Source organism: Elephas maximus, chromosome 3, assembly GCF_024166365.1.
Source record: "Elephas maximus indicus isolate mEleMax1 chromosome 3, mEleMax1 primary haplotype, whole genome shotgun sequence".
Lineage (NCBI taxonomy): Eukaryota > Metazoa > Chordata > Mammalia > Proboscidea > Elephantidae > Elephas > Elephas maximus.
Window position 1 is genome coordinate 185,860,153 of NC_064821.1, and position 27,105 is coordinate 185,887,257.

The 27,105-nt window shown below is 43.7% G+C and overlaps 1 protein-coding gene and 1 pseudogene across 2 annotated transcripts; one reads left to right on the plus strand and one right to left on the minus strand.

Moving 5' to 3' along the window:
- Positions 1-1,288: 1,288 nt before the first annotated feature.
- Positions 1,289-26,364, minus strand: TDRKH (tudor and KH domain containing). Of its 2 annotated transcripts, none has more exons than XM_049880496.1 (14): positions 26,276-26,364; positions 9,674-9,820; positions 8,875-8,981; positions 8,068-8,257; positions 7,238-7,377; positions 6,809-7,127; positions 5,404-5,564; positions 5,036-5,208; positions 4,661-4,725; positions 4,209-4,360; positions 3,898-3,999; positions 3,532-3,628; positions 3,259-3,347; positions 1,289-3,078 (listed from the first exon to the last, which is right to left on the minus strand). In XM_049880496.1, exons 2-13 carry the CDS (start codon positions 9,795-9,797, stop codon positions 3,298-3,300), a joined length of 1,680 nt encoding a protein of 559 aa, XP_049736453.1. In that variant the 5' UTR covers positions 9,798-9,820; positions 26,276-26,364; the 3' UTR covers positions 1,289-3,078; positions 3,259-3,297. The 2 variants fall into 2 exon arrangements, with proteins under 2 accessions (XP_049736453.1, XP_049736452.1); XM_049880495.1 differs by having other exon boundaries at positions 3,259-3,350.
- Positions 14,544-20,431, plus strand: LOC126071433 (potassium-transporting ATPase alpha chain 2-like; annotated as a pseudogene).
- Positions 26,365-27,105: the final 741 nt, after the last annotated feature.

The following is a 27,105-nucleotide window of genomic DNA, read 5'->3' on the forward strand; positions in this document are numbered from 1 at the left end:
CACAAAACTGGATATTCACCTACAGAAAATGAAACAGGACCCTTGCCTCACACCATACACAAAAACTAACTCAAAGTGGATCAAAGACCTGAATGTTAAACCTAATACCATAAAATTCTTAGAAGACAACATAGGGAGAAAACTATGGAATCTAATCTTTTGTAAAAATAGGATAACAAACATTACAACAAATGCATGAATAGGCGATAACAAAAACATAAATGGGACCTCTTAAAGATTAAAAACCTATGCTTATCAAAAGACTATCAAAAGAGTAAATAGACAACCCACGGACTGGGAAAAAATCTTCTGGAAATGACTTATCTGATAAAGATCTAATCTCTAAAATCTATAGAAAACTGCAACAACTCAACTACAAAAAGACAAACAACCCAATCACAAAATGGGCAAAGGACATGAACAGACCGTCACCAATGAGGACATCCAAGGAGCCAACAAACATATAAAAAAAAATGTTCACGATCAACAGCCATTACCCCATTGCCATTGAGTCAATTCTGGCTCACAATGACCCTATAGAACAGAGCAGAACTGCCTTATAAGGTTTCTAAGGAGTGGCTGGTGGATTCAAACTGCCCACCTTTTGGTTAGCAGCTGAGCTCTTAACCACTGCACCACCAGGGCTCCATCCATTAGCCATTAGAGAGATGCAAATCAAGACTACAATGAGATTGCATCTTATCCTTGCTTAAAAATGGCACTGATAAACAGGTAACCAATGTTGAGGATGTGGGGAGATTGGAACCCTTATCCACTGCTGGTGGGACTGTACAATGGTACAACCACTTTGGAAAACGGTATGGTGCTTCCTTTAAAAACTAGAAACAGAACTACCCTATGACTCAGCAATCCCACTCCAAGGTATATACCCTAAACCGAACAAAACCAAACCCACTGTTGAGTCGATTCTGACTCATAGTGACCCTATGGAACAAAACAGAATTGCCCCATAGGGTTTCCAAGGAATGGCTGGTGGATTTCAACTGCCGACCTTTTGGTTAGCAGCCATAGTAGCTCGCCGTAGCTCTTAACCACTGCACCACCAGGGCTCCCATGGTATATACCCTAAAAAAAAAAATACCCTAGAGATCTAAAAATAATGATGGGAACAGACATGCACACCTATGTTCATTGCTGCTTTATTCACAATAGCAAATAAATGGAAATAACCTAAGTGCTCATAAACAGATGAGTGAATAAGCAAATTGTGGTACATACATACAATGGAACACTATGCAAAGATAAAGAACAATGATGAGCACAAGAAACATTCTATAACATGGATGGACCTGGAGAGCATAATACTAAGCACATAAGGACAAGTATTATATGATCTTTCGCTTATAAGAAGACAAAAACATTATATAGAGAGACCAATGTTCACTGGTGGTTTCCAGAGAGAGGAAGGGGAGGGGAAAGTATGCTTTAGGCTGTAGAGATTTGTCATTTCTGGTGACGGGAAAAGTGGCAGCAAATGTAGTTGCAGTGGGCATGGCACAATCAAAGGAAAAATGAGCGAGCACAATGGATGGGTACAGACACGAAGAGAATGTTAACAAATTATGATAAATGTAACTAATGTCAATGAACAATCTGTGTGGAAACTGCCAAAAGGGAATCTAACCTGCTGTGTAAACTTTCTTTAAAAGCTCAATTAAAAAGAAAGTTTTCCGGTTTATCTTGCTTGGTTCTTTAAAAAAAAAAAAAAAGGCCATTGCCATTTTCAACTACCCACACAAGTACACACTTAAAATATTTAAAGTACCTTCAACATTCCCATTGGATTCTCACAATAGTGTCAGAAATGGAAAGATGCTGTAGGGAAAAGGGCCATGTAGAGAAAAGTCTCACAGTTTATCGTAGAGTGGGGATCCATGCCTAGACCCAAATTTCTGGAATTCTAACTCAGGCCTTTTCCTCCAAATAGTTTACGTGGGGTCTTATTTACACAGCCTAAACTGAAAAGTAGGTTTAATGCTGGTGGTGCAGTGGTTAAGCATTTGGCTGCTAACCAAAAGGTTAGCAGTTCGAATCCACCAGCCACTCCTTGGAAACCTTATAGCGCAGTCGTTCTGTGGGATACTGTGTCCTGTGGGGTCACTATGAGATGCAATCACCTTGACGACAATGGGTTTTTTTAAAACCTAAACTGGTTCTGATTCTTAGTGAATGGTTCATTTTGAAGGAACTGTGGGGAAAGAACATGAATGTATACGTGAGACACTTGTTTTATAGATGAGCCCCTTTCTGAGGTGTTGACAATTTTCACCAGATTCTAGTTCTCAGGAGAGACTACTTGGAAGGCCTGCTTCCAGTTTTTGATCCAATCAGCATTTGGTTTTAGATCATTTTCTTGAGAACTTTATTCAGCAGAGAATCCCCCAAATGATTTAAACAGAGCCATATATGTTCTTTCTTTCTCTGTGGGGGTGTGTGTGTATGTATAGATACTATACTACAGATACTATACTAGCAAGTTAGAATATTTCCTCAGCGTCCTCTCTTCCTTTGTACTTGTATTTTAACCAAAGTCTACAGGGAAATAACAGAAGCATTAAAAAAAGTCACCTCTAGCAACATGTCAGCTAGCAGTTGAGGCTGGGAGGCACTTCTCCCTTCCTAGCTCCCTCAGCTTTTGCATACAATTATGCTGATGTCCGCCTTTGCCTCCCAACACACTGCAGTCATGAGGTCCCCAAACTTCCCTTAACCAGCATCACCTGATGAGGTGAGTCAGACATCTGCACAGTCATCACTTCCAATGACCAAAACTCTGGCTGTTTCCCAGCCTCAAAAAGGACACAGCCTAGCAGGAATGTGTGTTATGACTGGCAGAAGGGGTGTGCCCGCGGGGGAGCAGCCTGGAAGTAATGCAGCAGTATTCAAAGACTGGGAGGGGACCCACGGGGTTGGGGGTGGAGGAGGGGGATGTGGTTGCCTCCCCCTACCCCACACTTTCTGGTAGTACAGTGGACTGTGCATGCCAGACTGTGCATGTAACAGAGGAGGGACTGCATGGACCTCTTTATCACAGACGTCTTTCTTCACGGCCAAATCCTGCCAAAGACAAAAAGACACAAAAAGTTTGAAAGGGCTCAATCTGAGAGCAAGTTCAGCTGCAGGAGAGCAGCTGTGAAGCAGAAGGGTTAAGATGGGGCAGGGGGAAGGGGGCCCTGCTGCCACCCCTCATTACTTTCCAACTGCTATAGTTTATAGACAGGTGAGAGCTCCACTCACACAGCAAAGCGGGAGGCCAAGCCAGCTGAAGAGCAGACTTCAGAGTAAGTCGTCATCTTCAAGGTTATCATCACCAGACACAGAGGCAGCTTCTAGTGAACAGAAGAGGTGAGGGAGACATGGTCCTGCTCTCGCAGGCACAGCCAGTGAGACCCCGGGGAAAATGGGCCTCCTGGTACTCAATGACCCAGTGAAGAACCAAGCCGTGACCTCTTTAGTTTGGAGAGATGGTAACCTCCAAAGATGGTCGAGGGGAGGGAATGCGGCTTGTACCTGATAAACTGAGACAGGACAAGGTCTGTCCCATCTCTCCAGGGCTCTTCTTGGTCTCAGTGAGCATGCTGCCTAGAGAGACATCTGCTTCTGTGGCCTGAGGGAATGGAAACACAAGGGAAGAATGTTCCTGCCTTGTGGGAAAGGAGAGGCCACCCTGTCGCTTTGGCACAGGAACTGACTGGTCAAGGCAGTTGATTATGGCTGCTGAGAGGGACATACACCTCCTCTGATCAATTCGTGGAGCAATTCTGAGAGCCCTCAGGAAAGCTCTCTATAAAATGTCATGACTGGAAGCCCTCATGCCTCTCAGTGTACCAGGTTTTCCCTGAAGAAGCACCCGAAATGACTAAATGGCTCACTCACCATTTCCTGCAATGTGCTGGGGACAGCTCCATTTTCATCTATGTCTTCAGGAAGCTCAACTGCATATCCTTTGCAAACTAATTCTAACCCAATATCAAGTTTCTGACGAAAAAAAGAAAATGATGTTCTTTCGGCAAGGAAGAACAAATCTAAGGAAACTGGGCAGATTGAAACTTTAAGGACATTTCACGGGTGGGACAGTGAGCAAAGTAGTTGTGGTATGAGAGTTTCTGGGAAAGAAAAAGTAAACGTGGCTATAAGTATACAGTACTGAAGAGATAAAGAGTGAGTGAGGTGAACTCCAGTCTTACCTTTCCATCACTAGTATCATATAAGTAGATCTCTGGCCAAGTTGAGATCCCTGTGTGGACATAGCTAGAGATCTTGGCCACCAGGGGTTTCCAGTCAGCACAGTGAGTGAGTCTGTCGAACTCATCCAAAGCCTCCTCTTCCCATTGCTCGCCTAGCAAGAAGATTGTAGGGGAGGGCCCAAGGAAGCGTCAGTGCTCAGAGGGCTGGGAGTTATACCCTGGAGGGAAATTGGAACTACTCCTTTCTACTCTAGAAGACATCGGCTCTTCTCTGGTTGGGGTGGGTCTGACTTCCAGGCAAGTTTCTAGCTGCTGCTTCCTAGTGCTGATAAAGAAAAGGCGCCTGCATACCCAGAACTCCAAACTCCAGAGAATGTGAGAACTCCTTGCATGTGCTGCAGGAAAGCTGCTCTATCCAGAGGCAATGTCACTAGGCTGTGTGACCAATTTACCTGAGGGGGCGATCCGTGCCAGACTACACTCAATTGCTTGAAATGGAAGGCTTAGGAAGTCACTCCTAAAGCAAAAGAAGAATTTTTGTATGAGAGACTGACTTGACTTGTAAATTTTCACTTAAAGCACAATAAAAAAAAACAAAAAAGTTGAATTGTCAAAAAAATGAAAGAAGAAACTGAAATTAGAAATCTAGAACCTGAACAGCCTTCTTATATTCCTTGCTTTTAAAAAGAACTAACCAACCCAGCATGAGAAGATAACCACATAGGCTCTCTCTGAGTGGGTTCTCTTCCGAATCCCCCTGGTGATGTCCTCACATGCCTATGGCCAATGGGCTTCCAGGCCAACTCTCACCCTGGCTCCACACTGACCTGAGAGTTCTGAGGTCCTGTGGTACGCAATCTCCATTATCTCCAAAGTCAACAAAGTAGAGGTCCAGGTTCCCATTCTCCAAGGTGCCAAGGACTCGGGCTCGATACCAGGAGCCATTTGTAGGTAGAGGTGCTGCTACAATGTCTCCTACCTGCACTGTCAAGTCTTCAGGCTACATACCGGGATGAGGAGCCAGGGAGGGGGAGAGTTAGGAGTGGGCAGGTTAATACATTTGTTGTTAAAACAAATGCCAGAAGGAAGGAAGGATGAGTAGGTATCCCACAGAAGAGGAAGAGACTATGTCACACAATGAAAAAACTGTTCCCCCTTTTCATCCAACCCGAGCCCTGTCCTTACGGTAGCTCACCGGACTGTTCTCATAGTGCTGGGTCATCTCACTGACAAGCTTATCCAGTTGTAGGCTGCGGGAGCCAATGATCTGGATCCAGAAGTGGTTAGGGTGCTCAGAGGCTGAGACGTAGACTTCTAGGTACTCATCAGCATGGAAGCTGAAGTCAGGGCTGGGGACTGAACACAGGGAAAGGATGATGGCCACAAGAGAACCATCTCTTGTTGAAATGAGGAGGCTGGATTGGGAGGGGGAGAGGTACAAATACCATGTGGCTATTACCATTTAAAAATAGCTAGAGCGACTGGATGAATCATACAAGAACACCACTCTAAAGAAAGGTACTAAGTTATCTCCTGTACCTGCCTACGCAACTGAGTAAGGCAGTTTACATTCTTGGTGGTGTGCCATGTATTCAAGTCAGTCACCATTTATGACGACGGTAAATCCTCTAGGGGCCAGCTGCAACATGGATCAGTGGAAAGATAACTTATGTGGGCAGCACGGGACATGGGCCTATTCCAGGTCCCATCCTACCACTGACTCCTAATTGACTCTGGACAAGTCTGTGAGCCTCCTGGGGCCCTTCTCTTTCCTGTCTTAACCTACAACAGAAGAGAAAGCTCGCAGCCGTTTCATTCTCCTTGAATAGTGAAGATTTTTAAAAACAGAAGGTGAAAAATCAGGCTGAGTATTTTAGCTTATTTAATAAATGCTTGGAGAAAGAATACCATTAAATTAAATTATCTGACGTATTACAGACGTGGCATAGTGGTTAAGTGCCATGGCTGCTAACCAAGAGGTCGGCAGTTCAAATCCACCAGACGCTCCTTGGAAACTCTATGGGGCAGTTCTACTCTGTCCTATAGGGTCGCTCTGAGTTGGAATCGACTCAACGGCAGTGGGTTTTTTTTTGTTTGTTTGTTTTGGTTTATCACAGAATAGTTTCCTTGTGTCCGCATTATTTCTATCTCATTCTCCTTTTCAGTAGGTTGTTTATATGCAGAAAAATATTATGTTTACAAGTACTAAGTAAAATACTATCAGAAAAGCAGATGACAGACTAGTCAAGAAAGTAGAAATTTTACATTTTTTTTAAAAAAGAAAGAAAATAGAAACTATTTTTTATTATTTCCTGTGTAGGGTCATAAGGAGCCCTGGTGGCACAGTGGTTAAGTGCTCGGCGGCTAACTGAAAGGCTGGCAGTTCAAACCCACCAGCTGCTCCACAGGAGAACAATGTGGCAGGCTGCTCCCGTAAAGATCACAGCCTTGGAAACCCTAGGGGGCAGTTCTACTCTGTCTTATATGGTCACTGTGAGTCAGAATCGACTTGAGGGCAATGGGTTTGGTTTTTGTTTGTTTGTTTGAAGCCAGCATTTCCATCTTTCAAATGGCTAATGAGTTCCCTCTTTGTTACATACTTTCAAACATGGACATCTCTGGACTGGCATGGGTTCCAGGCTCCTCCTCAAAGCTGTCACCATTAGCTTTCTCCCAGGAACCTTCTTCCTGCTGGGGCCCTACAACAGCCATGTCACCACCTCCTTTGTGGGGAGGAAGAGCCAGCTCTGTGCTAGAGCTGGTGTTTTCCCATAAAGCTGGCTCTCCGGCTCCACCTGGCTCTGTCACCTCCTCTCTTCTTATGCTGATTGGCTGCTTGCGTGGGACCCGGGTTTCCACAGAATGAGCAATTCTCTTTCGAAGCTCTTCATCTTCTGACACTTTTTCCAGGATCAAATGCTGTGGAAAATAAAAGGGATGATATCTACATGGTCAGATATTCCGGCCCCCGGGGCAGTGTAAAGGGTGTTCTCATTCTTAGGTACAATTCTATTCTATCAGCTACTTGCCTTGGCTGCTGTCACTTCCTTCTGTGTTCCTGAGATTTTTATAAGTCTTGATAGTAGTAATGTCCCCTCTGATTCTTTGTCACAGGTAATTTTGGCTCCAGAGGCCTTACAGATAGAACGAATCGTTTCGCCTCCTCGCCCTGCATCAAACAATACATAGAAACCTTTCCTTTTCTCCCCACCAACCTAGAAATCACCATTTCGTATATACTGGGAGAAGGGAGTCAGTTCTCACAACCAAACTGAACAGAACGTAAGATGCTGAATGGGAACCAGGAGCTACTGAAATTCTTACTGTAGGAAGGAGAATCCTAAATTATTTGCTTTTTCCTTCTTATTTAAATTCTACCCTTTGGCTAGTTAACTTCTTTATGTCATTTCCATTTTTTTGAATACCGCAAGGCCAACCTTCACATTCTCAACTCATAACATATGCTACATGGAGGGTCAGAACACTGGGCCAGGGACAGGATGTTTCTCTGCCTCTAACAGCAGCGTTAAGGAATGCTCTGGGGGAAGCGTAATGGGCGCTCTCTATAGACTGGGATGCTAAAACATGAGCATCCTTAGCTTCCCTTTAAAAATCTCCTACGAGGTAAATACATTTATCCAAACCCTTCTGAAACCTACTTTTACGTTTCTGATCTTCTCGAGGAAATGGGTTTTATTTTACAAGTGGTTCTGTAAAAAAAATAAAGGTCTGGTCTCAATATCCCTGTCTTCTTCTCTCAGCAAGGTGAAGGGAAAGTAGGTGAGGAAAAGCTCTGGAGAAGGTGTGAAAGGACAGGTGAGGAATAGAGGAAACAGGAGAGGAAGCCATCCAGTGGTACCTATGATTCTGCCCACAGATCTCTGGGGGACTGAGAGCTGCTCAGACACTGGGGTATTCTCTGTCAGCATCTGATGGATCGCGGCTTTGGCCTTGCACACCTGAACAGGAAAACCACTGATGAGCAGCACCCGCTCATCACCTACATCCTCCGTGTCCACATCAATCCGAGCGCCTGTCTGCTTCCGCAGCTGCAGAGAAAAGGATACATGGCAGCGTGTTCTGGAAGACTTCCCATCTGGGCCCAGCTAAAGACACTCTCAACCAATCCCTGGAGGTAGACAGAGTTGGCCATAGGTACCAGCTAAATCAGGATACTGGAATCATTCCTCGTTTTCTAGTACTTATGGAAGGAGCTTAGTGACAAATGTAACCCCAAACGGCACTTAATTCAAAATGGTTTATTTTATGTTTAGAACCCCTTTTCTCCTAATTTTATTTGCGTTAGAGAACCAGATATTTTGTTTTCTTGACATTTCAACTGAATGATGGAAGATGGTAAGAACCATGCAGAAAACTTTTCAATATTTACTGTCAATTAATGAGAGGTCATGAATTCCACAGTAGAAAAGAATGGCTCAGGGTATATCAAGCTGAGAATTGCCCAATCAGAAGCCCTATTTCAACCTAAGTCATTCATACCCTAGGAAGAGGTAACATGATTTGCTAAAATGTTCCTATGCCTTTTCTTTTTAAAATATACATGCTGTGGATGTATTTTGTAGGGGTAGGGGCAGAGGAGGGAAGATGAGAAATCAATAAATAAAATCAACCCCTGGGAAAGCCAACTTCGTCTTCATACACCTACCTGTTTAATATTGGCTCCTTGCCGGCCAATGATCAACTTCACAGACTCCTGAGGAATCCGCATCTCTACCTCGATGTCATCCTCCCCAACAAATGTCAGCCGCTCTTCTGCACAGATCATGGCGCATCAGAGCAGACTTAGATAACATCCAAAGCTACTACCGGCCCTCCCCCGGATCTGGCTGTCAAAGAGACCCTGAACCAAGAGATAAATGGAGGATCTCAACCATAATGACAAGAAGTAGCATCTCAGTGGGAATTAGAAGACCCTCAAAGTCCAGAAGATGGGCATTCCCTCTAGGATACTGTCTAGGATGGTACAATGGATAAAAGCATTCTGGCTCTGCAAGAAAGGGGTGCTGGGCTTTGGGCAAACTACTTCTCTCAAGATACAGTGCCTGGAGAAGAATGAAGGTCAAAAGCTGCCTGAGGAGTCCAGAAGGCTCAGAGCTTCTCCTGACTGACTGATTTGTACATAAATCATTTAACCCTCCAGGTCCAATCTATGGGGACACTGTCTACCCCTAACAACTGAATAGTCAGAAGGGGCATACTGAAAAGAAGAGTACATATATATGTAAAAAGAAGCCATTGCCATGCTGATATTGCTAAAGGGAACAAAAACAATGGAACTATGAGTTCCTCATAAGAATATAAAGAGAAACAAAATTGTTTCAGTCAAAGGCTCCTCACAAAAAGTCAATGACATCCCAACAAAGTCAAGTCGGGCAAGGGAAAAGTTTTCATTTCAGTTCAACAAGCCTAAACATCGCCGCATGCACAGCCACGAGTTCACATACCTCTGCTTTCCCTGTATCTGCGGTACAGGATATAAACAACTGTTGCACTGGCTGGGATCCCAAGGCCCAGTGCGATTTTCTGAAGAGTGGACAGGTTTGTCCAGGAAGTCCGTTCAGTGGACATTTTCTGCTGTATTGACTTACATCCTAAAACAAGCAAATGAGAAAAAAATCTTTCATCAGACACTTGTATGATTGGCAGAGAGGCGTGGGAATACATAATATTGAAAAGCTTACTATTGCCTACTTTCCCATTTCAAGAGCTTCAGCAATCTCAAAACCTATTTCATTTTTTTAAAAATTAATTTTTTTATTGTGCTTTAGGTGAAAGTTTACAGAGCAAATTAGTTTCTCTTTGAACAATTAATATACATATTGTTTTGCGACATTGGTTGCCAACCCCATGACATGTCAACCCTCTCCCCTTCTCGACTTTGGGTTCCCCATTTCTGTTCATCCAGCTTTTTCTGTCCCTTCCTGACTTCTTTGCTTTTGGGCTGGTGTGCCCATTTAGTCTTATACACATGGTTGAACTATGTATGTTATTGTTTTATAGGCCCGTCTGCTCTTTGGCTGAAGGGTGAACTTCAGGAGTGACTTCAGTACTGAGTTAAAATGGTGTCTGGAGGCCATATACTTCAGGTTTCTCCAGTCTCTGTCAGATCAGTAAGTTTGGTCTTTGTGAATTAAAATTTTGCTGTTTTTCTCCCACTCTGTCCAGGACCCTCTATTGTGTTCCCTGTCAGAGCAGTTGGTGGTGGTAGCCGGGCATCATCTACTTGTGATGAACTCAGTCTGGTGGAGGCTGTGGTACTTGTGGTCCATTAGTGCTTTGGACTTATCTTTCCCCTGTGTCTTTGATTTTCTCCATTCTCCCTTGCTCTAAATGGGACGGGACCAGCAGGTGTATCTTAAATGGCCACTCATAAGCTTTTAAGACCCTAGACGCTACTCACCACAGTCGGATGTAGAACCTTTTCTTTATAAACTATGTTATCCCAACTGAGCTAGATGTTCCTCAAGGCCCTGGCCCCCAGCCCAGTAACTCAGTCCCTCAGGGAGTTTGGATGTGTCTATGAAGCTTTTATGACTTTGCCTTGGTCAAGATGTGCTGACTTCCCCAGTATCATGTACTGTCTTACCCCTCACAAAGTTACCACTTATCTATTGTCTAGTTAGTGTTTTTCCATCCCCACCCCTCCCCTCTCTCATAACCATCAAAGATTGTTTCTGTGTGTAAACCTTTCCATGAGTTTTTACAACAGTGGTCTCAGAGTATTTTTTTTTTTTGGCAGGGGGAAGAACCAATCTCATCATTAACCTACAAGCAGAGTATGCAGACAGGATCTCCATATAATTAACAATCAGGATATATTTCTATGGTTTTTTTTTTTTTTTTTGAGGTTACATTTTTTTTAAATTGTGATTTAGGTAGAAGTTTACAGAGCAAATTAGTTTCAGATTAAACAGCTGATACACAAATTGTTCTGTGCCATTGGTTGCCAACCCCACAATATGTCAATATTCTCCCCTTCTCCACCCCAGGTTCTCTGTTTCCATTCGTCCAGTTTTCCTGCCCCTTCCTGCCATCTCATCTTTGTTTTTGGGCTGGTGTGCCCATTAGTGTTGTATACATGATTGAACTACTAAGCACATCCCTCAAATGTGTTATTGTTGGCCCAGTAGACCTGCTTAATCTTTGGCTGAAGGGTGAACCTCAGGAGTGACTTGATACTGAGTTAAAAGGGTGTACTGGGGCTATACTCTGGGGGTTTCTCTAGTCTCTCTGGGACCAGCAAGACTGGTCTTTTTGTGAATTTGAATTTTGTTCTACATTTTTCTCCTGCTCTGAGACCCTCTTTGGTCTCATACAGTATTTGTTCTTTTGTGATGATTTCACTCAGTGTAATGGCACCGAGATTCATCCATGTTGTGAGTTTTTTCACAGATTCATCAGTTTTATCATTGCGTAGTATTCCATTGTGTGTATGTGCCATAGTTTATCCATTGATTTGTTGATGGGCACTTAGGTTATTTCCATCTTTTTGCTATTGTGAATAATACTGCAATGAACATGGGTGTACATACATCCATTTGTGTGATGGCTCTCATTTCTCTGGGATATATTTCTAAGAGTGGGATTGCGGGACCATGTGGTATTCCTATTTCTAGCTTTTTAAGAAAGTGCCATATCATTTTCCAAATTGGTTGTACCATTTTGCGTTCTCACCAGCAGCGTATAAGAGTTCCAATCTCCCCAAAGCCTCTCTATCATTCATTTTCTGGGCTTTTTTTTGTGTGTGTGTGTGCCAGTAATGTCAGGGTGAGATGGTATCTCGTTGTAGTTTTGATTTGCATTTCTCTGTGATTGTGAGCATTTCCTCATGTATCTGTTAGCTGCCTGTCTGTCTTCTTTGGTGAAGTGTCTGTTCATAGCCTTTGCCCATTTTTTGGACTGGATTGTCTTTTTGTTGTAGAGGTGTTGGATTTTCCTATAGACTTTAGAGTTTAGACCTTTGTCGAATATGTCATAGCCAAATTTTTTTTTCTAGTCTGTAGGTTCACTTTTAACACTTTTGATGAAGTCTGCTGATCAGCGTTAAGTGTTTAATTTTTAGAAGATCCCAGTTATCTCGTTAATCTTCTGGTTTTTACGCATTGTTAGTTATGATTTGTATCCTATTTATATTAGGACCCGTAGCATTGACCCTATTTTTTTTCCCAAGATCTTTACAGTTTTTTATATTTAGGTCTCCGATCAATTTTGAATTACTTTTTGTATATATTTTTTCTATATGGGTGCTGTTTTCTTTTCTTTTCTTTTTTTTTACAGATGGACATCCAGTTTTGCCAGCACCATTGGTTTAAAAAAACTCTCTTCCCCATTTAACGGACTTTGGGCCTTTATCAAAGATCAGGTGCCCGTAGGTGGATGGATTTACATCTGGGTTCTCAACTACAAAACTTATCTCATTTAAAAACCCTTAGGGTATTAAAAAAAAAAATTAGCTGAGGGACACACACATATACAATGACATAGAAGCACACTTCATTTTTTTTTCCCCTAAGGAGAACTATACATTGATCAAAGTTTTAAAACACAAAGGAAAAAAAAGATTAATTGAATCAAATATTAAAAATATATATATATATATATATTTAGACTTCACATCAAACTATTTAAAATTCCTTGTCTATGCCCCTCTGTGCCTCCAGGCCTTTATAAAGATTGTCATCTCACATGGAATGCCATTCTGGGCTAGTAAAGGCCTTGCTACTTATCATTCTTGGAAGCACAGTCTTCAGTTACTATTTCTACTTCTGATGTCTAGTTACTCCTCAACTAACAGTGAAAGGGGGTTCTGTCCTGCCCCTTCTCCAAAACTACAACTTCCCAGATAATCAGCTCAGAGGGCAAGTATGAAATCTCTTTGCAGTGGCAGAAAGACAGCCACTGCCTCCACAAAAAAAAACCTCTCCTGGGTTTCTGTGCCCTCTTTCTCTTAGTTTCCCGTTTCCTTGGAAGGTCCTTTTGAGTTCTGGGTGTGCCCTCTAAAAAAAAAAAAACTAGCCACTGCTATTTTGTCACTCTGCTGTCTTTGGGCAATTTCATCCACATCTACAGCTCCAATTATTATGTACGTGATAGTGCCTCCAACAACACTGCAACTGGCCTGATTCAGATGCTCATTACATCTCATTTAGGCCACCATAACGGCCTTCTTACTAGCCATCTTGCAAGGAGTCTCCCTCTGAAACCATTATCTTCACTTTGCTATCAGGCAAATGTTAACATGTCCCTCACTATTATTTCCTTAGTCCATGTACTTTCTCACCCTCCCAGACAATTATTTTATACCTTCACTTCTCTTCTCAAACCTCTAGTGCCTCCTTCCTCATCCTCACTTCATCTGCTGTCCTTGCTTCCTATTTCACTGAGAAAGTAAGGCAGAGAGACTATCCACAAGCTCCCACGTTTACCCGCCAACCCCCATCTATGCCTAATACTCTATCTTCTCTTTGTGGCCAGGGATGAACTGCTGTGCCCCTCGCACTGAAGTCTCTCACAAAAGTGTTGGTCCACCAGCTCTTCTTTCTTCTCCTACAGTGTTTTCCTCTTTACTGTGTCTTTCCACCAGCATAACACATGCTATTATTTCTCCCTTCTTAAAATCCTTTTTCAACCCTACTTACTCTTTGAACTACTTTCCATTTCTTTCCTTCCCTTTACAGGAAAACTCAAGGCAGTGTCCATACTTCCATATTCATTGTTCTTCTTGAATCCACTCTAACTGCCATTATTGTGAAGGTCACAAATGACCTAGCGTTGGTCAGCTCTCAGTCATCTTACTGCACCTTACCACAGCATCTAGCCCAGCTGGTGACTCCCTCTTCTGTGAAACACTTTCTTCACTTGGCTCCATGACAGAACACTCTCTTGGTTTTCCTCCTCTCTTTTGGCTATCAGTCTAGTAGGAATCTCAAACTTAACAGGTATAACACTGAGCTCCTGATCTTACCCATCTCCCTATAGTCTTGCTATCTAGTAAATAGCAATTCTATTCCTTTAGTTGCTCAGACTAAAAATCTTAGAGCTACCCTCTCTCAAACTACACATCCAGCCTGTCAGGAAATCCTTTTAGCTCTACCTTCAAATTATCCAGAATTCAACCACATTTTAGCTCTGCTGCAATGACCCTGCTCTACACCACCATTCTCTCTTGCCTAGATTATTGCAATTGCTTCCTCATTATCTCTCTGCATTTGCCATTGTTCCTTCAGTTTACTCTCAAAACAGTTGGGGTAAATCAAATAACATTACTCATCTGCTCAAAACCTTCCATCTCATGATTAAAAGGCAGTCATTAGAATGGTCTGCAAAGTCTTCATCTTGATTATCTCCCCATTAGAATGGAAACTCCAAAAGGGTAGGGATTTTTCTGTTTAGTTCCCAGTTACATCCCCAGTGTTTAGCATACAGTAGCCACTTGGTAAATGTTTGGTCCATAATCATTTGTTAAATGAATGAATTTCCTCTTACTTTTTCAGTATCTGTTTCCTAAATGTAAACTCCTTAATCGCATGAAAGTTTCTTTATAATCCAATCTCTACCTATTATCTTCACAGCCTCATTTTCTAATCCCGCCTCTCCGGGGAGAAAGGATGTGCTTTCTTATGTATCTTTGCTATGACACATGTCACTTTGTCTTCCTAGTCTTACTCCTTATCCCATATGTATCCCTAGTAAAATTATCTTTCTTTACATCTCAGCTCTACCTGTACCTCCTTTTCTCAGGTCTCCAGGATTTCCTGTAGTTGACTTAGGGTGTTCCTTCTCCTTAGCTCACATTGCTTTGAGTATGATATCCCCATTACAGCATTTCTTCACACCACGATGGAATTATCTGTTATGTCTGCTGTGCCCTAGACTACTGGCTTCACCAGTGCAGCTCAACCAACATTTGTTGAGCACTTCCATGTGCTAGATGCTACTGTGGCACTAAAGATACAAAGACGAAAAGATAAACGTATCGAGTAGCTTCTACACCAGGACCTTTACCTATATTATTTCATTCAATCTTCATACAAGCTAGGAAATATTAATCCCATTTCTACAGAGAAGTACACATGCTCAAGGAAGTTACCTATGAGGGCTTTCCCTGTCAAGGGCCAGAGGCGCCGTGGTCTTGTGTCCTGTGGGCAACTGGGGCACATGTCAAGGTGATGGCTGGGCCCCACCCCTCTCCCACTACCAGAAATTTACTCTGTGGAGTTCAGTGTAACTGAGGACATTGAGACAACAGACAAGGATGACCACAAACTCAGCAGTGAGGACTTGGAAAAGAAACACGGAACAAACATACGGGTCTCCCCGGTGCAAGGGCTGCAGAGTTCCTGGTTCGGGAGGGGCCCAATGCCATCAGCCCTCCCAAGGAGATCCTGGAGACCGTCAAGTTCCTCAAACAGATGGTGGGGGGCTTCTCCATCCTCCAGTGGATTGGAGTCATCCTGAGCTGGATCACACATGGGGCTGAGTACAGGCATAGCTTGTTTTATTGTGTTTGCAGATATTGTGTTTCTTACAAATTGAAGGTTTGTGGGAACCCCCCACTGAGCAAGTCTGTCGGCACCATTTTTCCAATAGCACGTGCTCACTTTGTGTATCACATTTTGGTGATTCTTGCAATATTTCAAACTTTTATCATTTTATGTTATGGTGATCTGTGATCAGTGATCTTTGATGCTGTGACTACAACTGTTTTGGGGAGCCATGAACTGCGCCCATATAAGATGGCAAACTTAATTGACAAATGTTGTGTGTTGTGACTGCTCCACTGATTGCCGTTCCCTGTCTCTCCTCCTCTCCTCAGGCCTCCCTATTCCCTGAGACACAATACTGAAATTAGGCCAACTAATAACCCTACAATGGCTTCTAAGTGTTCAAGTGAAAGAAGAGTCACATGTCCCTCACTTTAAATCAAAAGCTAGAAATGATTAAGCTTAATGAGGAAGGCAGGTCGAAAGCTGAGACAGGCTGGAAGTTAGGCCTCTCGCGCCAAACAACCAAGTTGTGAACGCAAAGTAAAAGATCTTGAAGGAAATTAAAAATGCTACTCCAGTGAACACATGAGTGATAAGAAAGCAAAGCAGCCTCACTGCTGATATGGAGGAAGTTTTAGTGGTCTGGATAGAAGATCAAATCGGCCGCAACATTCCCCTAAACCAAGGCCCAATCCAGAGCAAGGCTCTAACTCTCTTCAATTCTATGAAGGCTGAGAGAGGTGAGGAAACTGCAGAAGAAAGGTCTGAAGCTAGCAGAGGTTGGTTCATGAGGTTTAAGAAGCCGTCTCCATACCATAAAAGTGCAAGGCGAGGCGGCCAGTGGTGATGTAGAAGCTGCAGCAAGTTATCCAGAAGATCTAGCTAATTGACGAAGGTGGCTATACTGAACGACAGATTTTCAATGTATCGAAACAGCCTTATATTGAAAGAAGATGCCATCCAAGACTTTTCATAGCTAGAGAGAAGTCAATGCCTGCCTTCAAAGCACAGGCTGACTCTCATTAGGGGCTAATGCAGCTGATGACTTTAAGTTGAAGCAATTCTGAAAATCCTTGGGCCCTTAAGAATTATGTTAAATCTACTGTGCCTGTGCTCTGTAAGCAGAACAGTAAAGCCGGGATGACAGCACATCTGCTTACAACGCAGTTTGCTGAATATTTTAAGCCTACTACTGAGACCTACTCCTCAGAATGATTGCTTTCAAAATATTACTGCTCACTGACAACGCACTTGGTCACCCAAGAACTCTGAGGGAGATGTACAAGATTAATGTTGTTTTCATGCTTGCTAACACAACATCCATTCTGCAGCCCACGGGATCAAGCAGTAATTTAGACTTTCAGGTCTTATTAAGAGATACATTTTGTAAGGCTATAGCTGCCATAGATTGTGATTCCTCTGATGGATCTGGGCAAAGTAAATTGAAGAACTTCTGGAAAGAACTCTTTATTCTAGACACCATTAAGGACATTTGTGATTCATGGGAGGAAGTCAAAATATCAACATTAACAGGAGTTTGGAGGAAGCTGATTCTAACCCTCATGGATGACTTTGAGGGGTTCAAGACTTCAGTGGAGGAAGTTAACTACAGGTGTGGTGGAAATAGCACATCTAGTAATGGGGCCTGAATAAGTGACTGAATTGCTGCAATCTCGTGAAACTTTAAATGGATGAGGAGTTGCTTCTCATGGCTGATAAAGTGATTTCTGGAGATGGTGTCTTAGTCATCTAGTGCTGCTATAACAGAAATACCACAAGTGGATGGCTTTAACAAACAAATTTATTTTTTCACAGTAAAATAGGTTAAAAGTTCAAATTCAGGGTGTCAGCTCCAGGGAAAGGCTTTCTCTCTTTGTTGGCTCTGGAGGAAGGTCTTTCTTGTCAATCTTCCCCTGGACTAGGAGCTTCTCCGAGCAGGAACCCCAGGTTTAAAGGACGTGCTCTGCTCTCGGTGTTTCTTTCTTGGTGGTATGAGGTCCCCCTGTCTCTCTGCTGGCTTCTCTCTTTTGTATCTCAAGAGATTGCCTCAAGACACAATCCAATTTTGTAGACTGAGTCCTGCCTCATCATCACCCCCAGTATCTCCAAGGTATGCCCATACTACAGCAATCCACCCACATCCCTAGACGGGTGCCATGCTTGCCCCGGTTATTTTAACAGGCATGTTTGCTTATTACCAAGAGGCAAAAAGCACGAACATCAGAGCCAGCTTCACTAAAATGATTCCTCAGCAAGCTCTTGTCTTCTGAGATGCAGAGAAGGTGACAACCCCTTCAGAGAGGCTGGTGGTGGGGGACACAACAGAGACAAAAAGAAGAGACCAGATTCCTGCAGACATCAGATTGCTGTCTTCTCAGGGTGCAAGGTGGGTAATTCATCTCTCACTGGGGAATCTGAGCCCCAGTCCTGGTCCTGTGACTTCACTCATGACAATCTCTTGGAAACAAGGAACACTGCCTGCTATCCTACAACCTATCTGGAAGGCACAGCAACTGGCACAGTCATCAACACAAGTGACCACACTATCACTGGACAAAGTGCCTCACTGGCTTTAGGAGTTGGAAATGAAAAGACACCCACTGCCATTGAGATGGAGCATTTTGTTTCTATTGTGGTAGGTGTGGCTGTCTTATCAGCATTTTCTTCATTGCCGTGTCCATGAAGATCTTGTCCTGGACTCCTTCAACTTCCTTGTTGACATTACTAAAGCCAAGTGCGTGAGGGTTTCCTGGCCACTGTCACTGTGATACTGACAGCTAAATGGATGGCCAAGAACTGCCTAGTGAAGAAGCTGGAGGTGGTGAGACCTTTGGCTCCACTTCTAATCATCTGCTCTGACAAGACCGGGACTTCGACTCAAAACAGCATGACTCTGGCCCATCTGTGGTTTGACAGTCAAAGCGTCATGGCCAACACAAGTCAAGACCATTCAAACCAAACCTATGACCAAAGCTCTGGAACCTGGGCCTCCTTATCCAATATAACACTGTGTAACCAAGCCAGGACTGAGTTCAAGCCATGACAGGAAACTGTTCCCATCATGAAGAAAAGGGTGGCTGGAGAAGCCTCAGAAACTGCTCTCTTGAAATTCTCAGAGATCATTTTGGGTGATGTGATGGAAATCAGAAAAATAAACCACAAAGCAGCTAAAATCCCCTTTAACTCTATCAACAAATTTCAGCTTTCCATCCATGAGATGGATGACCCCAATGACAAACACTTCCTCACGGTGATGAAAGGGGCTCGAGAGGATCTTAGAGAAGTGCAGCACCGTCATCTTCAATGGCCAAGAGCGGCAGCTGGAGGAGCTCGGAGGCCAAGGCAAGTGCATACTGGGTTTCTGTCATCTGTACCTGCCAGCAGACAAGTTTCCAGAAACCTATTCATTTGATATAGACACCATAAACTTCCCTATCTCAAATCTGTTTGTGGGGCCCTTGATTGATCCCTCCTCAGTTCACTGTGCCAGATGCAGTTACCAAATGCTGGAGTGCTGGGATCAAGGTTATTATGGTGACAGGTGATCATCCCATCACAGCAAAAGCTATTGCCAGGGGTGGAGGTATCATTTTGGCAAACGGTGAAATAGTGGATGACACTGCAAAACGTCTCAATGTTGCTATGGAGCAAGCAAATGGGGTGCTAAAGCCACCGTGGTAACTAGTACGGAGTTGGAGGACATGAGCCCAGAATAGCTAGATGAGCTCCTAGCCAACCACTCAGAAATCGTCTTTGCCTCGATGTGTCCCCCTGCAGAAGCTGATTATTGTGGAGGGCTGTCAGAGACTGGGTACAGTGGTTGCTGTGACAGGGTATGGAGTTATTGACTCTCCAGCTCTAAAGGCGGTAGATGCTGGAACTGCCATGGTCATTGCAGGTTCTGATGCAGCCAAAAACTCAGTCAACGTGGTTTTACTAGATAACATTGCATCCAGAGTCACACGGGTGGGAGAAGGTTGCCTGATCTTTGACAACCTAAGGAAGGGTACTGCTTACACTTTGAGCAAGAACATGGGTCTGCTTTGCTTCTATCTGATCTACATTATTGTTGAGCTCCCCCTTCCCACTGGTGCCACTGCCACCTGTTTCACTGACTTGGGCACAGACATTATTCCTTCCGTTGCCTTGGCTTATGAGAAAGCTGAAAGTGACATATGAACAGGAATCCTTTCCATAAGAAGGACAGACTGGTGAACGTGCCACTTGTCCACTATTCGCAAACCCTGAGAGCTTTTGTTTATTATCTCACTGTTTACGCACAGGCAGGGTTTAGACCCAGAATTCTCATTGACCTCCAGGTAGATTGGGAATGACTTGGAAGACAGCTGTGGACGAGAATGGATGAGTCACCAGAGGCAGTATGTAAAATGGACAGGCTACAAAGCCTTCTTCATTGCCACTATGGTGCAGCAAATAGCAGGTACGAGCATCAGGAAAACCTGGAGAAACTCCATTTTCCAGCAGGGTATCTTCAAAAATAGTCATCTGGGTAGGGACTGCCTCACAGATCATTAGAATGTTAATCCTCTCCTATGGCCTTGGGAGTGTCACAGCCCAGAATTCACTATGCTGTGGGCTCAATACTAATTTGTGGCTGTGCCACATGTTATTCTGATTTGGGAATGCAATGAGGTACAAAAACTTTTCATGAGGCTTTACCCTGCAGGTTGGTGGGATAAAAACATATATTATTAAGACCATCTTATTTCCCAAGTCTTCCAACTGCACACTGATGACGTTCTTCATCTTTTGGCCACTAGCTGGAAGGTCTCTTGGGCAACTGCGGACACCATTAAAACTCATACAAGAGAAGGAAGAAAACTACTTGGTTTTCTGTACTGTAGCGGAATCCAGAAGCACTACTCAGCCTGTATCGACCCCACGTCCAAGGACTTGGAAATCCCAGGTGCCAGCCAGGGTCTTTTGTGCCCCCTCCACCTCCTCGGTTCCTAGAGGTTGACAGGGAATAAAAACTTAAATACTCCTATCACAATTAAAGAAGTCCGCGGCCCACAAGTGGACTGGGCAACCCACCGAGGAATTCAAAGTAAAATTTTTAAAAAGCACCAGGATGAGAAGCAGCTGATGGCTGAGGTGACAGCTTCTGTTCAAGATACTGGGACCAAGCATGCCTACCAGAGTGTCTCCCTCTAACGCATGGTGAAGCTAGGGAAAACTTTGCAGAAGACAAGTTACTCTATCATGGGCAACATGAGACCAGCTCGCCCTAAAGAGGAGAACTCCACTATGTCAAGCTATACCCTCTGAACTAATAAGATACCCTCCTCCCCACCCTAGAAGATCCCGCCTCCCACTTCCCTAATCTGAGATGCATCAGTCAAGAACAACCTGGATGATTATCCCTGATCCAGACCACCTCTTTGGACACCACTGCCTCACCTTAATGAGCTGGGCTGTTCCCAGTTCCAACTGTAATCTTTGCTTGGAATAAACCTCTGTGATTTTATCTTTAAAAAAATGAGGTTACCTAACCTCTTATCCAGAGTCAGAGCTATTACTTATTAAAAACTGCTTAATGTGACTATAGAAGTTCCCCCTGCTCCTTCCTTTAACCTAAACTCTCACAGAACAGACTTGGTGTCTTTATTCTTTATTTTAATCAACACATTCAATCCAAAATTAATAACTAAATACTAGAAGAAAACATTGTAGGTGGTAAAAACACTAAAGATAGTTTCTATTTCCAGATATTAGTCTAGTAGGGAAAAGAAACAAACAAACATGACGTAGCTTTTAACTAGATTTGCTTGGTAATGAGTGAAGAAAAATTTAATTTATGCTATAACTTGTGTCCAGATACAAAAATTGAAGGCAAATGATTATGATACAAAAAAAAAAGTCTTTCATCTTATAAAAACTAGTTGTACCCTAGTAAGGCTCAAAACAAAACAAACACCTCATTAATACGGGACCTACTCAGGAATAAAACTTTGGTTCTAGATGGGCTTTCCCTGAAAGCTGACCAGAAAGAGTGATGAGGAAGAAGAGTGATGAGGGAGAGAAGACCTGGCCTGGACTCTCCCCTCAAAGGAGCAAATGAAACTGGAGGTGGATTTCTTACTCTGCTCATACCAAACCAAAACCAAATGCATTGCTGTAAAGTCGATTCCATCTCATAGTGACCCTTGAGTACAGGGCAGAACTGCTCCATAGGGTTTCCAAGGCCTTAATGTTTACTGAAGCAGACTGCTACATCCTTCTCCTATGGAGCAGCTAGTGGGTTCAAACTGCAGACCTTTCTGTTAGTAGCCAAGTGCTTACCCACTGCACCACCAGGGCTCCTTCTCTGGTCATACAGAGGACCAAAATTTGTATCTGGTCTCACAGAGTTTTACTGATCTGCACAACCAAATAAAGTCCTTCAGGGAACTGCCAGAAGGTTGACAAATCTGCTTTTAGCCTATAGCGTTAAATACATTTACCCTCTTGTCTAGACTCAGGAGCCCTGGTGGGGCGGTGGTTAAGTGTATAGTTGCTAACCAAAAAGGCCGTCAGTTTGAATCCACCAGCTGCTCCTTAGAAACCCTGTGATGCAGCTCTACCGTGTCCTATAGGGTCACTATGAGTCAGAATCGACTGGTGATAGGGTTTGGTCTAGACTTGAGGCCTAAAGAAAAAAACAAAATTTCCTTTTATTACCTTCATAGAGTACTCTTTTTAAGCATCTTGCCTATTTCAGGTAATCGTTACTCAGTAGATCCAGTCTATCACTTTTAGAGGTTGAGTCTCAACTTGAGAAAGTGCTGTTTATTTTTTTCCCTCTTTAGGGGGCAGGAGGAAAAGGGTTGAGTTTAATGTGTTTTTGTTTTCAAATCTAAGGTTCCTTCCCCAACTTGCTGGATAAAAATCAGTTTTTAAACCAGACTGTAAATAAAATCTTTTACCTGGGAAAAATTAGGGTGGCATTATATAAGCCCTTTTGTATATGCCAAATGAAATGAAACAAGCTCTATTTCATAAAGAATATTTTCATTAAATAATCCTCAAATACATAAACCTTAAACTGCAACTTTCCTACATTAAGAGATGGTTTATTCTGTGTGTCTAGAAAAGATAGGACTTCTCTTATCTCCTGGCTACTTCACATATTTTTTAATACGGTCTCTAAAGCACAAAGCTTGTCTTCACTATTAATGTGCCTCATTTCATAATGTTAGCCCTTCGTTAGCATGCTGGGGAATATAAGGAGGAAAAAGAATTCCTGCCCTGAGACACTCACCGTCCCATTCTTGTTAGCTGCTGTTGAGTCACTTTTGACTCATAGTGACACTACAGGGCAGAGTAGAACTGCCCCATAGGGTTTCCAAGGAGCGCCTGGTAGATTTGAACTGTTGATCTTTTGGTTAGCAGCTGAGCAATTAAACCACTGTGTCAGCAGGGCTCCCAGTCCAGTAGGTAAGATAAACACCACAGCAACTAATTACATGGCAATACAAAGACATAAACACTTGGTCAACACAACAGGTGGGCGAAGCTAGAACTTTAAAAGTTTATTTCTTAGATGGCAGAGAGTTGAAAGTCACCTCATTAAAACAGTTTATATTCTGCCTTCAAACCAGTAAATATTGAGTATCCACTGTGTGCTTGGCCCTGGGGATACAACCGTCAAGACAAACCTAGTAGCTGTTCTCATGCAGCTTCTCGTGTGGCAAGGAAGGTCTTATCTTGACAGACAGGAGTCTTTATTTGCTCTTCTCTGGCAGCCTTTCCACTGTTTAAGAAGTCTGCAGGCATTAAAGGTTTTGGGAAACTGAAATAAATCTAGACCTGTGAACAAGAGCAGTAATTTGATCTGCACTCCAATGTGGTCTGCCTTTAATACCACCTTTTCTGGCCATAATTCAAGCTTTAGGGACACAGAAATCACATAATTTTAGAACTGAAGGGGACCAGAGAAATGATGTAATTTCATTAATGTTACAGCTGGGGAAACTGAGGCCTCGGGAGATAAAGGATTTCCCTAAAGTCACAGCTAATTAGCTATTTCTACACAATGGGGCATGCAAAGGAAATAAGTCTGTTTTGAAGGCCAGTCATGACTGCACCTCTTTAAGAGGGCCAAAGGGACTAATAGCGATTTTCAGTTCAGAAACTACAGGATCAAGATAAAAGGACAGGTGACATGCTGCCACTCTGTAGTCAAGCCTCCCTCAATCCTGGCTTTCTGCACTAGGTTGGGTTCCATTGTTATGGAACACATGCCATGCTTGTTATTCTTGATTAAGGGATGCTGTGACTGCCTCAGAATTGAGGGCATAGCAATGGTTAAAAACAGCTAAACTGCTAACAGAGTGAGGGAAGGGGGACACTTGCTTCAGGGCTCCAAGTGCCGAGGGGGCACCAGATGAGGCCCTACAAACCAGAAAGGTGCCTGACTGAGGAAGCAGGACAAGGGGGGAGGTGGCATTTCTGCTGATGCAACACTGCTATGAATGTCTATTCATGTTGAAACTGGGGGGCCCCAAGGCCCCCCAACGTAAGAGATTGCCCCTTGGTGCTTAAATTGGGGCCATGGCACAATTTAGAGATTGCCCCTGGGCGCTCCTTACCCTCACTAGGCCACTGCCTGCTAACTGAAAGGTTGGCAGTTTGAAACCAGCTAGGAGAAAAGACCTGGAGATCTGCTCCTGTAAAGGTTACAGCCAGGGCTTCCAACCAGCTGTTGGAACCCCTGCTAGGAATTTGCATTTCTAACAAGTTCCCAGGTAACGCTAATGCTGCTGGTGAGGGACCAATTCTGAGAACCACTCGTGGAGCAGTGGTTCTCAAAATTTACTATATGTTAAGAATCACCTGGGGATCTTGTTAAAATATAGATTCTGATTCAGGATATTTGGAGTGGAAATGGAACTTCTCAGCAGGGGTTCAAACTGGAAAGGGTTCAAAACTCTACTCGCAACCCTGGGGAAGGGGGTCAAAAGAGGCAAGCAGTGACTAGAACAGTGTGGTGTGGTGGAATCATCTAGGGATCTTGTTAAACTGTAGATTCTGATTCAGTATATCTGGTGTGGAAATTTACAGCCTAGGAAATCCTATAGGGACAGTTATACTCTATCATATAGGGTGGGTATGAGTAGGAATCAACTCCAGGGTACACAAGAAGAGTGGGTGGAGGGAAACCAGTTTGGAGTTTAGCCCAGGTGACAGAAAGGTGGACGGATTTTAGATTTTTAATAGGTAGAATCCACACAATTTAGCAGTTGACTTACGCAAAGGTAGAGGGTAAAGTCAAGCAGCTGGCTATCAGGAATCTAGTCTGAACACCTGGTAGATGGTGTCTGAGACAGAATGTTAACAATACGGAGGTGGTAGCGGTGGTGACGCAGCAAGAAGATGAACGTTCACGACAAGATCAATCTGGTGGGGCATTTCTATTTGAACCAAAAGCTGAATTTCACTAACTCCTCTTCAGATATTACAAATCAAGTTTATGCTAAGAATTATCAGCTGATATCTCAGAGACTGAGTATCCACTTGATTAAGGATGGTTTTATTTTTAACTTACATATCTTTTCACATTGTTATAAGCTCCTCTTAAAAAAAAAGTGTGAAATAATTTGATGGTAATGGAGACCACTGTGTAGTCCTGAATGCTAGCTTGTGTTTGAGCTTATTAAAATTGAATGGGAAGGACAGACTAGAACTTAAGACCTTTTTTTTTTTTTAAAGGAGAAGACAACACATATGTGGAGCATCTGAGTGAGAAATGCAAAACCTAAATGGTTTTCAGTAAAAAGTTACTTTGAGATTTCCTGACATGTGTATTAAACAGTTGCTAGAAAAAAAAATTTTTTTTAACAACCATCTGCTAAGGCTTATTTTTATATTACTTCATAAACATATTTAGGAGTCAAATCACATTGTGAGCTCCATGCAGGCAAGGCTATCTCAGTCCAGTAGCAACAAAGTACCTAAAACTTGGCCACGTGCTTGCTGAACTGAAGTAGCTCGTTCAATCTTCTCACCCTTGCTACATTTACTTTCAAACCATTGCTGTCTGTCTTTCACACCACCTTTTCTGGCCACAACTCGGGCTTAAGGGACACAGAAACCAAACCCCATGATGATATATGTATTAAGGAGCGAAACTGGAAAAACAAGCAAAAACCCAATATATTATTCTGACGACGGTAAACAGCATAACTAAAGAAAAAACTGGGGAAAATAAAAGGCAAACTGATAACCTGATGGTGGTTCTCAGTCTGAAAAAGGATCAAAGAGCCCAAACTGACTTGGGGCCAACCCTCTGCAAGGGGCCCGCTGCGGCTTAACCCTGGCACCAGAGTATTCCCTCTGGATTACTGTTACTAGCTCCTGCGGGAAAAGCTGACCCCAAAAGAGTGCCTCACCCCCTGGGCTCTGACCCCGGCGCCTCGGCCACACGCCCTCAACTCGCCCGGGGGCTCCTCTGCCACCTTCCTCCCCCTAGAGCCTGCGTTTTGGCCTCCACGTTGCCAGGTCGCCCCAGACCCAGCCTATCCCACTCCCCAAACCTCTGCTCTTGGGCCCCGCTTTTACCGGCCCTCCAGTCTGCAGTCGCGCGCTCCGCCTCGCACCTCGTCCAGCTACAGTCACCTCCTCCCACTGGCACTGCAACTCCGTGGACCCGCGGGCCTCGCTCCAGCCGCCCCTTGCCCGCCCCCGCAACCCGCCCGCACGAATCAACGCCCTGTTCACCGTCCAACCAATCGCCTTGCCCGCCATAACCAATCCATCCCCGGCTGCCCTGAGCGACGCAGAGGCTGTGTACTGATACCCAATTACCGGACGGAGCTCAAAGCCGGCCCACCAAGGCAGCCAGTAAGATTCAGGGAGAGCGGACGTTGTTAATTGGAATTGCACCTGCTGAGAATTAAACAGCCAATTGGAGGCTGCACCTGGTCTTCGATGCGCATCTCTAGGCCAATGACCGAGGAGGTTTCCACCTCCTAAACCCTGGAATCAGCGCTTCCCAGTCTGGGAACTAGATGCGAGGGTGTTTAATCACTCATTCGTGTCACTCTTCGCAGAAAATCAATGCCTTTCTCCCAAACTAGTGCCACTCCACAACCCCATGACCACTGCTATAGCAGCCTCCTGTGGGACGATGCTCTGCCACTTATTTCCTCTTGCGATCTTTTGCCTCGATTGGTCCCCCATATTGTGACAGGGACGCAGGATAAGGGAAACATTTTCTTTTTTTGGAAATCAAAATACGCTTTGTAGATGGAGAGAAGGCCAGAGGGAAGGGCCTGCGCCGTAGGGAGCTAGCATCCACTCTCTTCCTCTGCCAAGGAATAAGCAGGGGGTATCGACCTTTTTTTTTTTAATGGACCTTAACAGCATGGGAGATGGAGATGAGACCCGGT

Coding starts and splice junctions, on each gene's coding strand:
- TDRKH (XM_049880495.1), bottom strand. CDS start 9,797: ATGTCCACTGAACGGACTTCCTGGACAAACCTGTCCACTCTTCAGAAA. Junction 7,378..8,067: donor ATCTGTGGGCAGAATCATAG/GTACCACTGGAT, acceptor TGTTTGATGCAG/GGCGAGGAGGCGAAACGATT. Junction 3,351..3,531: donor GTCCTGTCTCAGTTTATCAG/GTACAAGCCGCA, acceptor TCTGTTCACTAG/AAGCTGCCTCTGTGTCTGGT.